This window comes from Triturus cristatus, chromosome 9, assembly GCF_964204655.1.
Source record: "Triturus cristatus chromosome 9, aTriCri1.1, whole genome shotgun sequence".
Lineage (NCBI taxonomy): Eukaryota > Metazoa > Chordata > Amphibia > Caudata > Salamandridae > Triturus > Triturus cristatus.
Genome location: NC_140592.1, coordinates 20,624,834 through 20,642,055, shown reverse-complemented (window position 1 = coordinate 20,642,055; position 17,222 = coordinate 20,624,834). Strand labels below are relative to the sequence as shown.

Below are 17,222 nucleotides of genomic sequence, written 5' to 3'. Positions count from 1 at the left end.
ACGCCATCGTCTATAGACAAGGCCAGACAGAGTGGAAGGACAAGAAAGCATTACCCATCCCAGAGAATGGAGGGTAGACCAGTCACCGCAGAAGCAAAAGAAGAACGGAGGTACCCCATGACAGCGAACATACCAGGGTGCACCCACAGTATGTGCAAACACTGAAGAAGTGTGTCGCGCAGCTGCTCTGCCGGGGCGCTAGATGATAGCAGGACGGCAGCCATTGAAGAACTGCAGGAACTGAAGAGAACAAGGAAGAGCACAGCGAAGCTGAAGAACGCCCCTAGGAAAGGCAGGCGAGGCAGAGACCTCATGGTAGGGAACTGCTACGGATAACCGTTGACCCCAGCCATAACGGAAAGAGCAATATAGCGACGCAAACCTGTAGGTCGCATACACTGAGCCACAGAAGAATCTCTGTGAGAAAGACTCCACAGGAGCGTACTAAGCCTTCCCTGCAGAAAGGCAGCTACATAATAGCCAGCAAATACACCACATAGGGGAAGTCTTAACCCCTGCAAGGGGGCTCCTCTTGGGACAAGGTCACAGTCAGAGGACTCAAAAGAAGGCAGAACCAGCCGACCAGCTGTACTGAACAAAGTCAAAGAGGGCAGATCAACCGCCTAGACTATCCGGGTACTACATCATGAACCCATGGCTCAAAACAAAGAAGGCAACGTCGCCTATACACAAGAAAAAGAACTAGGCCACAAGGGCCAGAAAGTCACGGGAGACCAGACATTAGGTCCACGTCATTGAATGGCAGAGCCTGAAGAGCGTCCCAAACATTGACTGGGAAACGACTGTCGCGCAGCCATGCATGGCACCGCAAAGCAACCGATCGGGTCAGTGCCCTACCCACAGTCTGTGGTGTCAAGGGCTGATCGAAGGGAAAATTGTGCCATTCCCCTGCCATCGAGAAGAAGGCGATATAAGTCAGCCAGGGGCCCTTCTGGGAGAGAAGGAAGAAGGCGGTCAACTAAGTCCCAAAGGGCAAAGGAAGCACGTGCGAACATGCAAGTCATGTTCAAGGCACAGATGCCTGCACTGGCTGAGGCAAAAATGTGGCGACCACATGTCTCCAGCCACCGAGATTCCCTAGTGGGAGGTAACGGTAAAGTGGAAGAAGCCTGCAAGGCAAAAGCCACCTGTACAACCAGACCCTGAGCTCTAGGGTGAAGGGACAGGCTAAAAGGGTCGTCCGGGGCCGGACGATGCCGGCGTGCAATGGCCCGATCAACAGGGTCACCAGAGGAGGGCCGTGCCCAGGTACCAAGCAGGATGTCAAACAAAGTCCTACCAAGGGGCAGCAAGGGCTCCACCTCAACAGGCTCCATGTGGAGGAGATCCAGTAAAGGATCAGAGGGCAGGAAAACCTCAGGGGGCTGAAAGCGAAGAATATCTGCAGCACTGCAAATAACCCTCGCGAAAGCCATTCTGGGGGGCGACCACAAACCATCTGTAGGAGACGGTTGGACACTAACTCGACCACTAGAGAGTAAAAGTGGAGGAGCCTGAGGTTGATCCAAAGGCCACGGAACGCTAGGTACCTGCACCAAGGGGCATTGAAACGACCCTGGGCACGGAGAGTCGAGAGGGACTTCAACCTACAGTAACAGAGGAGCCGTAGGCGCTGGCGTTGACCGACGCCGAGACGGCATCGTATCGACGTCAAGAACCTCCAGTGGGCACAGTCCGATGGCGACTCAACCTCTATCTGCGGGGAGGAAAGAGGTCGACAGGGCTTCGAACTCTGTGCCGCATCTGACGTCAGCGCAGGAAGCCGTGCAGGGCTATGCGGAATGGACGGGTAGACTGAACAGGACAGACGACTGACGACTGGGAGGGCCCTCCGGCCGTGTCCCGTCGACGTCGTATCAACTCCGGAACAGGAGTCGATGCAGATAGCCAGCGCCGAGGACGAATCCGCCGGCAAAGACCCGACATGAGTGCCTTCCTCCTCTGTGGGACCCAAAGGCGCACCAGTGAGAGGTGGTGACCCAAAGAAAGAGTGGAGAGCCTTTGAATAGGCCTTCATTTGGGTCCTTGTCGCTCTGACACCCGGAAAGGGTGGGTATGGGGGAAGAGGACTGCTGGGCGCCGGTGCCTGGCAAAGACCGAGAACGGGCCCCAGCATTACGTTAAAGACCTCCTCGACTTATGTTTGTGCTTACCTGTCTCCGAACAATGTCCGCGGGAACGACCTCGTGAGCAGGCCCGATCCCTAGAGGGAGATCGGCGGCGCAAAGGTGCAGGACCGGACAGCTGTGCGGCCAGCAGCTTCATACGACACTCCCTTAGGGACTTAGGTTTCATCTGCTGACAGGCGTCGCGATCTTCGGAGTCGTGGTGCACTCCCAGGCACCACATACAAATGGCGTGCAGGTCCGTGACAGACATTAGGCGTGCACAGGTTTCACATGCTTTAAAGCCCGAAGCCTTCGCACACTGTTCCGTGACGCCTAAGACGTCGAGAAGGCCCGAAAAACAGGCCAAGAAACCACTGGTTTTCCAGGATCCGCGTTAGGACGCGGAAAAGAAGAAAAACTGACATCATCGGCTGGGAGGGGCATATATGGCTCCACTGACGTCACGTCTGTGGACAACGTCAGGGCGGAGCCGTGCGGCACCTCCCTACCAGGTGCGCAGAGGGGCAGCTGCGGAAAGTTTTCCGGATCCAGTCTGACACCTGGGAATATTCTAAGTTAAGGAATCTGCGGCTAGATGTCTATCAGATTGCATTAATTTTGGGCCATTTACTGCTGTCAAATATGTATATGGTGCATTTGGAGAAAGTCTGCATAATGAAATGTTTCCTGAGCCTAGCTTTTTATTTATTAGGTCAGGTGATGGCAGTTAGTGTTTCATGTTAGGTTTAGTGATCTTCCAACTGTTGGGGATATCTTAAGATAGAGAAACAACAGTAGAAAATTGGAAGTCTGAAAGTGATTAGGTGGTAAAGGGAACAAAGACAACAGACCCAGTTTTAATGTGCCACGAGCTGTAAACAGACATTCTCAAATGCTATTCCATGCAATAGAGACCCCAAACATTGCTAACTACATTAAAGCCTGCTTTACTGGCTTTAGAAAGGCTGGGAAAAACCAGTACAAAAATAAGCTAGTTTTCTGTAGAGAATGGCTGTAGGAGATAAAAGAATTTGCTGCCAGTGTGATATCTTAGTGTACTTCTTAGATATAAAATAACTTTCAAGCATCCAAAAGAAGCATTTCCTTGGATGTGGAAAGATAAATCAGATAGCAAAAAGCATGAGGTGAGAGTAACACTTCTCTGGGAAGAGTCAAAGAGCAATGTGTATATTTGAAAGAACTGGTCCAGAGGACTTCGTTGTAAAGCAGGGTAGAACAGAGGTGGGCAGGAGGAGGGTGGATCGCAAGCAGTGTGTAAGGGGAAACAGGTTAAGTGATAAACATTAAATCATCAACTGGAGGAAAACAGTAGGGAGAAATGTTGCAAACAAACGCACAAAATAGCATGGTATTTTTGCAAGTTGGTCACTGCATTCCGCTTTGTGATCGACAAAAGCACATTCAACAAACCATTTGATATTTTTCCTTATAAATGCAATTTTACTAATGGTAATTGTATAGTTTTTCATAGAACAGATTTTCAGATAGCAATATTTTAAATATATTTAAAAATACTGTATGGAGCCATCGCACAGGGAACCCAATCCCCTTTGCAGGCCCTGTCGGCAGGAACCACTGGTGTTTTATGTACGTGGCTGCCTTGTGGGTCACATGGTATTACTGACGCATGCAACAGCGTAAAAGGACAGCCACATGTGGGACAGCATGGTGCTATCACAGCCCGTAAATGAACCAATGCTTCTGGTTTAGGAGGAAGTCATTTAACATAGCAGTACATACAGTTCTTTCTACCTTTTGGACATTTCCAAGCATCATAAAAACAGTGCCTTAAAACAACATATAGCCCCACACACCAGGCTACTGGCTAGGAACAACATTCTTGTCCAGCAAAGCCTCGAGAATTACTTCAGGTTTCCGAGGTTTGATAATCATCTCTTCAGCTCAGCTCGATTAAGTGATAACATTGACCCCAATTCTTCCATTGTGCGCTCTCTGCAGTAATTGTCTACCTTGTGCTGTTCAGATGCCCAAGATCAGCCACGAGTCAACCAACTGGGCAGTTAGTGTATGATCATAACTAAAGCACATGCGTGATCATCATCAGTCACCTCTGCAACACAACTAAAAGCCAAACCTCTCTGCAATTCCCAGAACAATCCACGACTGTTCCAGCAGGATGGTGAGATTTAAACATACATATATTACACTTGTGAGGCTCATCATGAACTTGGCAGTGCACATTCAACAGAATATTACAGCACACGATTTGGAAAATAAGGGAGAGGATGCGACATTTCGGCCAAAGGTGGCTTAACATGCAACTGGGGAACCAGGTTTAAGTCTCGCCATCAGCTCCACAGCCTGTGATTCTGGGCAACTCACGTCATCTCCCTGTGCCTAAAAGAATTATGTGATCTCTGGTGCTCATGTTAAGAGCTTCAATACCTACTGGTCTAGTTTGCACTATATAAAACTGCAAATAACTGATTGCATCTTTGCCCTACTAACCCCAAGAACAGTGGTACTCAAAGGGTGGCTCTCAGGCCGCCAGTGGCCCTGCAGACTTTCTTGTGGCTCACTGGTTTTCAGGGACCTCTAGTTAACAGAGAGAAGCTGCTCCAGTTTCACTGTTGGCTAATTCTGCTAGAAGTTGTGTGATTCTGGACTTTATCATTGTCAGTTCAGCGTGTTTTATGGGCAGGGCTGCCGTGTTCTTAGAACAAGCAGAAATATCTCCAGAAACAAAGCTTCGAATCGGAAAGACAAAAACAAATGTTGCAAAGGCACTTTTTGAGTTTTATTAGTTATGGACTTTGGTTCTACAGCAATTTCAGCCTGCGCCTTTGACAAGGCAGCTCTACTCATTGCAGAAAGCTTACATGCGCGGACCGCAAAAGCACCTGAAAAAAACAGGGGATTATGGTCGTGAGTACAATGGAGCAGGGTCAACAAGTGTGGGGTGGGCTGGTAGACAGGTAGTTATTATAGAAAAATATTCTGTACCTATTTCATTGGACTTATAACCTACAGGTACCTGGATATAAAATGTAATGCAAACATCTTAAGTGAAAAATGAGTAGAAGTTAAACTTATCTATGGAAAGGCACGGTTTTAGTAAGAAAGGCTCAGTTAATGTGAACAATATTGAATTCACATCTCTAGGTGTGTAACTCTAAGATTACAGAGTTACATCCTGGTTTGTGAATTGGGAAAAAATGAAGATATATAATGCTACGAGGCCACTTCCTGTGACAGTAAGCACTGTGAATATGCAAGTCATTATTTAAAAAATGAATTCCACAGTAAAACGTAGCCTACACAATAGAAATTATGCATAGGCTACACACAGTACAAGATAAGCTTCTGCAAAATGTGGGAAAGATTTTAAAGAGCATTTTCTAGCAATCTTTGGAAAAGATTCATTTCTTTTCTGTCCTGATATTCCCTCACCATTCCCCCTTCTTGGAGATACCATGCATCAATTCCTCCCTCGGGCACACCACATACTGTATATTGTATATTTTAGCCTCCGAGATAATTCTTGCGAGTACCCATCCCCAAGAGCTTCAAAAATCACTGGCTAGACGTTGCACAGCCGGACACTATGATTGCGGCAAGCAAGCTTTCACGCAGCGTCTTCTGTTTGTGATGAAGCTGATCATTTGGGATTAAACTGGCATGGTAGAGTCTGATTCAAAAGAACTTGAATGCAGAGTATGAAATGTATTTTCACTCACCCAATTCTTTCTCCGAAAAGCAGTCTCTGATAGGGGAACTCTCGCCTCTCTGAGGAACCTTCACCCCACTACGCAACACCCGTTCCAGAATGCCTCTTCCCTCCCGGAGCCGCTCCACGGATGTAGGTACCATCCTGAAATAAAGACCGTTGTTTGTATGTAAAATATTCACTGCGTTCGTCCTGATACCCAAACCTACAAGATAAATGTCACCCGCCCTGATACCCAAACCTACAAGATAAATGTCACTTCTACTAAAGTTTCAGACAACTGGAACGCTTTGTAACTCATTCAATAGAAATATTTTCATAATGTATCTTTCCCTTTTCGGAGAATGTGGTTTGAGGGTTGGTGTGTATATACAAAAATTAAACAGTCTGAAAAGCACACGCAGGTTGCGTTTAAAAGGTGGACACAGAAGGATACAAGAAGGGCATGTTAATGACTGAAGCCTACACGTCCAGTATAAAAACAAACATCCTCAGCTGAGCATGGCGTCGAAGTCGTGCCCGTGCACATCTGTTTGCTGGCTGTGCCAGTGCCATCCAGCGAAGATCTGAGGCATATGTTTGAGATGGTGTAGGAAGCTGGTTCTTTATATGAAATATCAATAATATGACCTACCGTATAAATAGTCCAGGGGTTCCCTTGTGAGTGAACAGAGTGTAGGAAGCTGGTTCTGTACATGGTATACTACTATGTGGTTAAACCGTGCACAGAGTCCAGCGATACCCCCAGAAGTGTACAGGGCTCAATGTAAACCCAAAGAGCTCTACCTTTGGTAGTGCGGGTGAGCAGCATTAGACCTAACACACAGTGACAAATAAATGACAACTCAAAAAGGAGATCCACACCAATTTTAGGAAAATAAGCTTCTTTTTAAAGTTTTATTTTAAGACCAAGATGTACGCAAAAAGGTAACGAATAGTTTCTTACCTGTCGGTGTAGTTTTGCAGCTTGAAGATCTTTCTGGATTCACTATGCTGTGCATTATTCCGCGATCTGGTGGTTGGGTCCGGATTCGTAGTCTTTTTTTTTTTCTGTAGCCCAGGTGGGCGTCGACGTCCCACCATTTGGTGCACCTCTCGTGACGTCGTCGTGCTTCCTGCGGAAGTCCCACCTTTGGGGCGCCATCTTCGGGTTCTTTTTTTCCCTTTTTTTTTTTAACCCTAGGCGTTGTCTTAATTTAACTTTTCCAATTCTCTTTACTATTCTAATTATTCTGATCTTCTTAGTCCTTCCACCTCTATCTCCATCCTCATCTTCCTGGCGGAGGTGGGTGGGTTCGCTAGTGAATCCAGAAAGATCTTCAAGCTGCAAAACTACACCGACAGGTAAGAAACTATTCATTTTGCAGCATGAATCTTTCTGGATTCACTATGCTGTGCATAGACTTTGTGGCGGTTTGTTATCTCTGTGGCGGCTGGGTGGTAGATGAGTGCTGGCTGTTGAATATATGTTGAAGCACCTTCTGTCCTACTTGTGCTTCTTTGTTCATCTGAATGTCCACGCAGTAGTGCTTGGTGAACGTGTGCACTGAAGCCCATGTTGCCGCCAGGCATATGTCTTGAATGGGCGTATTTGCCAGAAAGGCAATAGTTGCCCCCTTCCTTCCTTGTGGAGTGGGCTCGTGGCCCATCCGATAGTTCCTGCCCTGCTTGTTTGTGGCAGAATTGTATTGTCAGTGCAATCCATCGTGCAATGGTGGCTTTTGTCACGGGTCTACCCAGGAAACTAGTTGCAAAGGAGACAAAGAGCTGCTTGGTCTTCCTGTGCTCTTTGGTCCTCTCAATGTAGTGCATCACTGCCCTTCTAGCGTCCTGAGTGTGCAGTGCTCTTTCTGCGCTTGTCGTGGGGGTTTTGAAAGAAACTCGGTATCTGAATTGTCTGGTTCATATGGAATGCCGACACCACCTTAGGCATGAAGTGTGGGTCCGTTCTTAGAACCACCCTATCTTTGTGTATCTGTATGTAGGGCTACTGCAGTGTCAGTGCTTGCAGCTCGCTCACTCTGCGCAGCGAGGTTATCGCTACCAGGAAGGCTGTTTTCATTGTCAGCATTTGCAGCATGGCCTTGTGGATGGGCTCAAACGGCGCCTTCATTAGCTCAGTTAGGACCACGTTGAGGTTGCATGCCGGCGGCGGCATCCTCTTTGGTGGCGCAATTCTTTTAGCCCCCTCCAGGAACCTCTTTACTACCTGTGACGTAAAGAGACTTCCTCCTCTTTCCCCTCGTGTGTACGCTACAATTGCCGCTAAGTGTACCCTTAGGGAGGATGAGCATAGATTACTTCTTAGTAGGTGTGTGAGATATCCAAGCACCGTTGACTCTGTTGTCATTTTATTCTGTAGTTTATTTCTGCTGCACCATATTGTGAACCTTTTCCATTTCTCCCCATAGCATTTTCGTGTTGTAGGTCTCCTTGCCTCCCGCAGCACTCGCATAGTGCTTGGAGGTAGGTTCAGGTGTGCTAACGCTAATTCTTCAGGAGCCATGCCGCCAGGCTGAGGCTCTCTGGTTCTGGGTGCAGGACCTCTCCGTTCTGCATGGAGAGCAGGTCCTTTCTTCTTGTGAATTTGTGAGGAGTGCCTTGTGCCATTTCCACTATTTGAGAGAACCAAGTTTGCCTTGCCCACTGTGGTGCCACTAGGATCAGTGTCATGTTGCTGGTTCTGCACTTGTCGAGCACCTTGTGTAACAGCGGTATCGGTGGAAAAGCATAGGCAAATGTCCTTGACCAACTTATCCATAGGGCATTCCCTTGCGATTGCTGGTCTGGTTGTCTGGATGCGAAGTTTTGGCATTTTGCATTCAGGCGTGTTGCAAACAGGTCTATTGTCGGTGTTCCCCACCTCTGGAACAGCCTCTGTGTTTCCTGTCCATTGAGCTCCCACTCGTGGGATGCCGATGTCTGTCTGCTGAGCCAGTCTGCCTTCACATTGTCCTTTCCCGTAGGTGTATGGCCAGCAGGTCTATCTTGAGTGGGATGGCCCATTTCCAAATCTCCTGTGCCAGAGAGGAAAGGGGGAACGATTGTGTCCCTCCCTGCTTGTTGATATAGAACATGGTAGTCGTATTGTCCGTCTGTATCAACACTTTCTGGTTGTATATCTGTTTCTGGAAGGCCTTCAGGGCTAGCAGTACAGTTTTCAATTCCAGGTAATTGATGTGTCTGACCGCATCTGCCGGAGTCCACAGACCCCTCACTCTGAGCTTGTTCATGTGCGCTCCCCATCCTATTTGTGATGCGTCCGTGGTAATGGTCACAGTTGGGTTTGGTGGTTTCAAGGTCTTTCCTGTAGTTAAGTTCTCCCTGTTCCACCATGTTATCTGCTCCTGCACCGCGTGCGTAACAACCACTAGATGCTCCCAACTCCCGCTTGCTTGTGACCATTGCTGTTGCAGCCATTCTTGGAATGGTCTCATGTGAAGCCGTACATTGGGGACTAGGTGGATGCAGGACGCCATCATCCCCATGATCTTGCTCACTGTTCTCACTGTCAGAACTCGCCCCTTCTGGTAGAGACGCTTCTCGTTCAGCAGGGCTATTGTTCTTCTGTCGCTGGGCATCACCGTGCCGTCTATGGTGTCGATCTTTGCTCCCAGGAAGATCTTCACCTGTTCTGGTTCTATCGATGACTTCCCCCAGTGTATCGAGAACCCCAGGTTTGTTAGTGTTCTTGTCACCCGCTCTGCGTGCTCCTCGCACTTGTCGCGAGTGCTTGCTTTGACCAGCCAGTCGTCTAGGTAAGGATACACATGAATCCCTTCCCTTCGTAGGTACGCTGCTACTGCTGCAAGGCATTTTGTGAAGACTCTTGGGGCGGACTTTAGGCCGAATGCCAGGGTTGTAAACTGATAATGATCCTGGTTGATGTTGAACCTTAGCAGGTTTTTGTGTCGCCTGTTCATTGGGATGTGCAGGTAGGCGTCCTTGAGGTCCACGGTGGCCATGAAGTCTCCGCCTCGTATTTGGGGTTGCACTTCTTGTAGTGATGTCATTTTATGAATTTGTTTAGGAACTTTAGGTCCAGGATGGGTCTTAGTGATTCGTCCACCTTTGGTACCAGGAAGTAGTTTGAGTACACTCCTTTGTTCCTTTCTCTGCGTGGCACTGGTTCTATGGCCTTCTTTTTCAGTAGTTGAAGTGTCTCCTCCCTGAGTTGAGCGAGCTCCTGACCCGAGCGCTGTTTTCTCTTTGGTTTCTTGTTTGGAGGCCTTTTCTCTAACTCTATGCAGTATCCGTGCTGTATGACGTTGAGAACCCATTTGTCTGATGTATTTGTTGCCATTGTCGAAGGTAGAGGCCCAGTCTTCCGCCTACCGGTGTTGCATGCTCGTAGGCGCTTGTTTTGCGTAACCCCCCTGGTGTTCTTACATTGCGCTTCACCCTTCGGGGTATGCTGTGGGTGAGTGTCCTTTTGTGTTTGTAGTCACTTAGATAAGGGTTGGTCTCCCCCTCTCCTCCTTTGGCCACGTCCGTTTCCTCTCCCTCGAAAGGACTGGCCTCGAGGCTGGTACTGCCAGTTCTGCTTCTGCTGTCCCTGCTGGCTGTGACTGTCACCCTGCTGCCCGTGCTGGAATGTCTGGTGCGACATACCCTGCTGGCTTCCTCCCCTTCCGTAGGGTCTCCGATTTGGGGTGCCTCTTCGCATTCCTCTGAATTGCAGGGCTCCCATGGATCTTGCTGTCTCATTTTCCTTTTTCAGCTGGGTGAGCTTCTCGTCCACAGTTTCCCCGAACAGCGTTTCAACGTTGAAAGGGGTGTTCAGTATGTTATTCTGGACTTCCTGCTTGAATCCAGAAATTCTGAGCCAAGCTTGTCTCCTTTCAGTGATCCCTATGGCCATCAGTCTGCTCGAAGTTTCCGCCCCGTCCAATGCAGTCTTGATGCATGAGTTGGCGATATTCTTCCCTTCCCCCACTAGATGGGAAGCTCTTTGACGGTACTCTTCTGGGAGATGCTTGACTAGTTCCCCCATCTCATCCCAGTGCTGGTACTGGTGTCTGTTCAGTAGCGCGTTTGAGTTCGCCATGCGCCAGTGCATTGCGGCGTTTCTTTCTACCTTCTTTCCAGTGAGGTCCATCCTTCTGCTCTCCTTATCAGGAGGTGGCCCCGAGGTCGCAGGCACATTGGCCCTTTTCCTGGCCGTGGAAGCAATGATGGAATCTGCCGTGACCGATCCCTTGATGTAAGGAGGATCCTGCGAGGAGTGCTTGTACTTCTTTTCCGTTCTGGGTGTGATTGACCGGCATGTTCCCGGTTCCTTGAACGCCTCCTTCCCTTGGTTCATCACGCTTTGGAGCATGGGGAGGAACTGGCTCCTCGTCTGGATGGGGAGCAGAGTTTCGAGTAGGAAGTCTGCTTTCGGCTTCTCCTCGTCCAATTTCACACCAAAGGCTGCTGCAGCACTCTTGACGACCATGTTGTACGCCCCGATGTCGTCAGGCGGCGAAGGCCTCGAAGGATACGAGTCCACGGGCTCTTCGGGGTTTTCGGTGTCGATGTCCTGCCATTCCAGCTCCTGACTAGTCGACGGCGCCGAGCAGTAGAACGACTGCTGATCCTCATCATCACCTTCTCCCTCATAGTAGGTGCCTTCTTCCTCCTCTTCAGGACCTCTCGACTGCTCTTCGGCATCGAAATCCCCTTCTTCCTCGATCTCCACGACATCCGTCGAAGGGACCGTTGGGATTTTGAATGGTTTCATTCGTTCGTCGAACTCCTTCCTCTGAAGGATGCTCTCCATCTCCGCCTCGAGCCTTCTCTTTTTCTTCTACATGCTTGAGATGTGCTCGGCGTCGACCGCAGGTCTCTTCGACGGAGCTTGCGTCGACGCGGTCTTAGGCCCAGATCGTACAGCGACAGGGCCTTACCCTTGCCTTCCATGCTGAAGTTGGCTCTCCTCTGACGTTCTCTCACCCGGAGAGTCTTCAGCGCGAAGGCGGAACAGGCGTTGCAGTCCTTGCTCTCGTGGTCGAACGGCAGGCAAAGGTTGCACACCGGATGTTGGTCCTTCTGCGCGAACTTGTGGTGGCAGTTAGGGCAGAACTTAAATGGTGTCTTGTCCATTGCGCTCAGAGCCTCTGAGTGCGCATTTTCCTCTGTGCGTTGAAGAATTTCGAGGATCCCCTCCTTCTTCGTCGTCCCGGCTGTAATACCTTTCTCTCTGTAGTCTTCTAAAGGTTCTCCTTCGATGAAACTCGCGTATTTTCCTTCTTCCTTCGTCTAAAAACTCTGGAGCTTCTCGATGACGATCCAGACCCAACGGCGGAAAAAAGAATCTGAAGATGGCGCCCCAAAGGTGGGACTTCCGCAGGAAGCACGACAACGTCACGAGAGGTACACCAAATGGTGGGACGTCGACGCCCACCTGGGCTACAGATAAAAAAAAAAAAATTTAAAAAAAGAAGAGACTACGAATCCGGACCCAACCAGCAGATCGCGGAATAATGCACAGCATAGTGAATCCAGAAAGATTCACGCTGCAAAATTAAGTTTTTCAGTAAAAATACTTTACATTTAAAAAAAGTAGACATTTAGTGCAATTTTCGGGCTGAGCAATGCTAACCTATGGAGGAAAACAAGAATGCAGTTTTTCAGGTAAGTACACAACTTGTAGATCCACTCTTTGGGGTTTCAGGTCAACACCAGGCAAGGTTCAACTTGGCACCAAGAATGAACCACGAGCGGCACATGAGCAGCCGGGTGCAGAGGTCAAATTCGGGATCAGGCGCCTATTGTTATCCAATGGGGACTGGGGGTGATTGAAGATGCACTGCTTACAGGTGAGTAAAGCAGAGTCAGGGGTCGAGGGGGGGGGGGGGGGGGGGGGGGGCGGGGTGCTACAAGGCAGCACCAAACTTACACCCTCAGTGGCTCGGGCGGCTGGGTGCAAAGAACCAACACAGCATTGGGCACACAACACAATTCAATAGGGGAGATCGGAGGATACAGGCGCTGGCCAGGAAGCTTCACAAAGAAAACTCACAGCTGCCCAGGTAAGTTCTGCTGCTAGAGGACGTAGGGACACCGCTGGTCAAGCCCCCTTAATTCCCAGGGGCTTCAGTGCAGGGGTGTCCTTTGGTGTCAAGAACAGCTTACTGGGCAAGTCGCAGTCAGAGGGAGGCTTCGGATTCAGGCTGCAGGTGTCGAGGTAGAGTCCGACAGGGTCAGCCCACGGTGGACTCTGGCTCAGAAGCACTAGGGAACATTTGCAGGACCAGTGGGCCGCATGGACTTGGGTCGTGGGCGTGAGGTCCAGAGGCGTTTAGTGGTTCCTCTATGCAGAGTTCCTTTTCTTTAAAGTTGGTTTCTTTTGGACAGGTCCGCTGCCCATGGGAGATCTTTGTCAAAGCCAGGCAGTCCACCCAAGACTTTGGAGGTCCCTAGGCTGCAGGACAGCAAAAAGTGGGGACTACCATGCCCACTGCGCGCGTCTGCTGCGCTCATCAACTTCAGTATTTCGGAGTGTAACTAACTCCGCCCTCTCCCCCCACCTGAATGGCTGAGAGCCCCTGATCCAATTGCAGTGCGGGCTATTGCAAAGAGGCTAACCGGTGTGGAAGCAGGTAACTGTCACGATCAAATTCAATACAGTTAAACTTTAAAATGCGGCACAAATGTTAAGAGTACTAATCTAACACGTTTAAAAAAAATAGAATCTCAGGCAAGGCTCACTGCCGACCGGACTGTTAAGTGCGGTGTCTCCAAAGTCTTTGGAGGTCATAGCAGGAGGAAGCTTGGGATGAATAAAAAGGGATGTGGAGGGGATGAGTCAGAGGGAAGAGTTCAGAAAGGCTAGTTTTGGGTATCGGTATAGTAAAAGAGGTGTCAGATGATGCATGGAGAAGTAGAGAAGGGGAGAGTCTGGAAAGGGTTGTTTTGGTGATCATAGTAGTGGTATGGGATGAACGAGAGCAGATGTAGAGGATATATTGATAGAGGTATAGGGGGAGAAATAGTAGCTGGGGGGAGGAACGGGTACGACTAATAAGCGGAGTCTCGGATAGTTATGAGCCTTAAGGGAGCAGGAAGGGGGACGCTCTAGCTCCTCCTCGAAAGCGAAGCGTCTCTTGTTAGGAAACCAGCTGAGTACTGGTTGTTTGGCAAGAATCTTGCTAGTGTGCGAGTTGAAGATCTGATCTTTTTCTTTTTAGAGAATCTGTTGGCTTTTCAAAGATCTACTTTGGTGTAGGTTGCAGAGAGGACCTCAGCACCAGCTTCAGCTCCAAAAGTTGTTTTTCATCAGTTTGTGACCTGCACTGGGGGGGATTTTGACAGTGTGGGGCTGTCATAGGTGCAAACAAAGCCTCTTGAGTCTGATGGGTCCCAGCCGATGGTGCTAGGCCTGAAGATTCATTCCATCCTCGTCGCCGGTCTTGATGCCAGACTCCCATGGGAGTGGTGGGCTGCCTCAGCCTATGGGCATTTGGGGGTCTGAGACGGACCAGCAGGCATGACTAGAGTATGTGGTGTGAATTTTGCATTGGGCCTCTAGGTTGGCGGGAGCTGCACCCCTGGCTCAAGGAACTTAATCTCCTTTTTGACTTCAGCGCCGGAGAAGTATCTCCCTTTGCGTGAATGGTTGGGAGTGCAAAGGGGCCTTGCTCTTGCTAATGGGTACCAGCACTTGCTTCTGCATGTAATGGTGTGTCCAGCTTTTCTCCTTTCGATGCGGGGGGGGGGGGGGGGTGTCTCTTTACAGCAGAAGGCGAGAGAGGCATTGCAGGTTGTCTCAGTATGGTCTTTAATGAAGCAGAGATTGCTAATCTCATGGTAGTCAGCTTAGGGGTATTTTGAGTTACACCTAGGACAGAAGTAGAATTGAGTACACCCCAGAACGTTTTCCTAGGTGCATTCTCATGAGCCCTTCGTAGAGACTGGAGGAAATAGTAGCTCGAGATTGCAAGGCACCGAGGTGTCAGGGGCAATGGTAATCTGTCTGAACACCCGTCTATACAAATGTACGCATCCCTTGATGCAATAAGCATTTTCAACACACCGCTGAGAAGGGAACTGCTGGACCCGAATAACTTAAAAACACAGAGAGTCTAAATAATTAATACTTTGGAGAAGCGGTTCCAACTGTCCAAGCCTGATGGTGTTGGAAAATCTGAGGTGGAGCGAGTGTGCTGTTGCATTGTGGACAAAGAGTGGAGTCTCGCACCACAACCTTCTTTGAAGAACCACAATTTGCAAACATCCAGGCCTAACACTCGATGACAGAAGTATGCAGAGCCTAGGTATCAACAGCCACATATGCCAGGAAGACACGCACATATACATACATGCACATATTTATGAAACATGCTGATGCGCTGAGTGTAATATGCTACTTGTTACACTTGTTGAGTGTAACTCACGAGAGGTGAAGCCTCAAGTGTGTCATAATGCCCCTCAGCCCCTCAATGCCTATTGAAAGATTTTGCGTTCACTAAAAGGAGGAGTGGGGAATTATATTGGAGAGCTGAACGGCTATTTTCTTTTAATACTCATCTTTTTTCATAGGCTTTTAAGATTTTGATATGCAGTGAGAGATGTTTTCTGATAAAAAAATATTTAAAGATGCAACACATTGGCTGGACTATTCCTAGTGTATGTATATTAAGATTGATTGATGGAGAAATATGAAACATTAGCCATCCATTTATTTCATCACTAACTTCAAACATCTACATGGCGTTTGATCAATGCAGAAAGTGGTACAGTTTTCAAAGCTTTCTTTAGCTTTAACTGAAGAGGGATAGAAGAAGCACAGGCTTCCACATTCATTTCAAAACTTGTGTTCCATGATATCAAACCCTCCACATTCCTTTACTTTATTCATAAGGAGATTCCAGCTACGTGCATGGTTTTAAAGTGTGAGCTACATTTAATTGCAATATCTGACAGACAAATCTGCGCTGATTATCCAGACAACACGGTACAGCTGTTGACTAACGCATTTCAATTAGCTGAATTAAAAACAAAGTAACATGATGTTGATGAATTGTAAAAGAGGCAAAAAATAAACAAAATCGGATCATGGGTGTTGATGAATATCTTTAGCAGTGTAAGGCGATATTTATTTTCCAAGGATGGTATTTTTGCTCTTTGTAAACGACTCCTCGGACTTCACAAGTCCATCAAAAGAAAAGCACACTTACCATCTGCTGCTGGTGTTCTCCGAAGCTTTGCAGTGAGATGTCGAGGATCCTCGAGGGTCTGGTGGGCTGACCTCATCTAACTGAGGAGTAAAAGAGTGGGACGGGGAGGTAAAGCCACTCTGTGGAGAGGAGGGGATATGGGATGTTAACCCCTGTGAGCTTGGAATGTCCATATCTGGAATAGTAGCATTGCTGTTTTGACGGGTGGGAGTCCCAGAACATCGCATTAACTCCCCTCCAGAGCAAGACGTGCCTTCTTTAGCTTCCTGCTTCCGCTTCCGATACTCTAACAAAGAAACCTACAAAGTAACACAAATAGATGCAATGTAAAGCTTGCCAAAAAACAACAATGGTTTAAGATATATGTTCACAGTAGTAGGAAGAGGAACTCTATAGGAAGGTGGGGGAATAACCACGAACTCCACCGCAGCTAGAGGCATTAAATCCAAGCAACTCAAATTGTGCAACTCAATTACAACTTGGGGTAATACGGTAGAAGTAAATGATTGTGTTCTAGAGTAAACTAAATCAGTACCGGGAAGCCCCTCCATCCACTAACATGCAGTTCTTCAATGAGAGTGAAAACTATACGATTTGTTAATATGATTCAACAGTACTTCAGCACAAGGAGGAAACAAGTAATGCTTTTTATGGGAAGTGGTTCAAAATCTGGAAGGTAGAATCATTGTGAACCTGTATATTCTAAACAGAAGTAACCATGTCCACCTATTGTTGGATGGCACTTTTTTATTGACAATTTCAAATTAACATTCCAATATAGGCTTTGCTATTTGTTATTTTTGCTATTTGTTATTCCATATTTTATTGTGTCATCCTATAGTTTAGTTTGTTCCCAGTATTGGTCCATGTCAAAAGTTTATTTTCACATTCCAAAATCTTGGGTATAGGAATTAGGATGCTGAATATATCGAGAATATCGATCATATGGTTTTACCAAAATACCGAACAAAAATCTTGTGGAATGTCTGTAAGAAAGTGGGTTTCTGTTGCAGTAACCCCCCCTTTTTTTGCCTAATAGCTGATGCACTTTTCCTTGTTGTGCCCTGGGCTTCTGCCAATCAGGTGCCCAGGGCCTGTGTTCCCTCCCTAAAAACTGCCTAAACAGCCAAAACCCAGATTGCAAACCCTGGCCACATGTCAGCCCCTGGTAAATGGTACCCAGGGCCCTGTGAACAGGGAAGGCATCTAAGGGCTGCAGCACTC

General features: G+C 48.1%; 1 protein-coding gene and 1 non-coding gene across 10 annotated transcripts in view; both read right to left on the bottom strand.

Moving 5' to 3' along the window:
• Nucleotides 1-17,222, bottom strand: part of SETD5 (SET domain containing 5) — a 351,936-nt gene that overhangs the window by 39,654 nt on the left and 295,060 nt on the right. For all 9 annotated transcript variants that reach the window (XM_085624253.1, XM_085624258.1, XM_085624255.1 and 6 more), the window contains 2 exons: nucleotides 15,999-16,297; nucleotides 5,849-5,982 (listed from right to left, as the gene is read on the bottom strand). In XM_085624253.1, coding sequence (XP_085480379.1) covers nucleotides 5,849-5,982; nucleotides 15,999-16,297 — 433 coding nt within the window. The remainder of the gene's footprint in view (nucleotides 1-5,848; nucleotides 5,983-15,998; nucleotides 16,298-17,222) is intronic.
• On the bottom strand, nucleotides 3,664-3,803 carry LOC146797283 (small Cajal body-specific RNA 14). Its single transcript, XR_014969331.1, has one exon.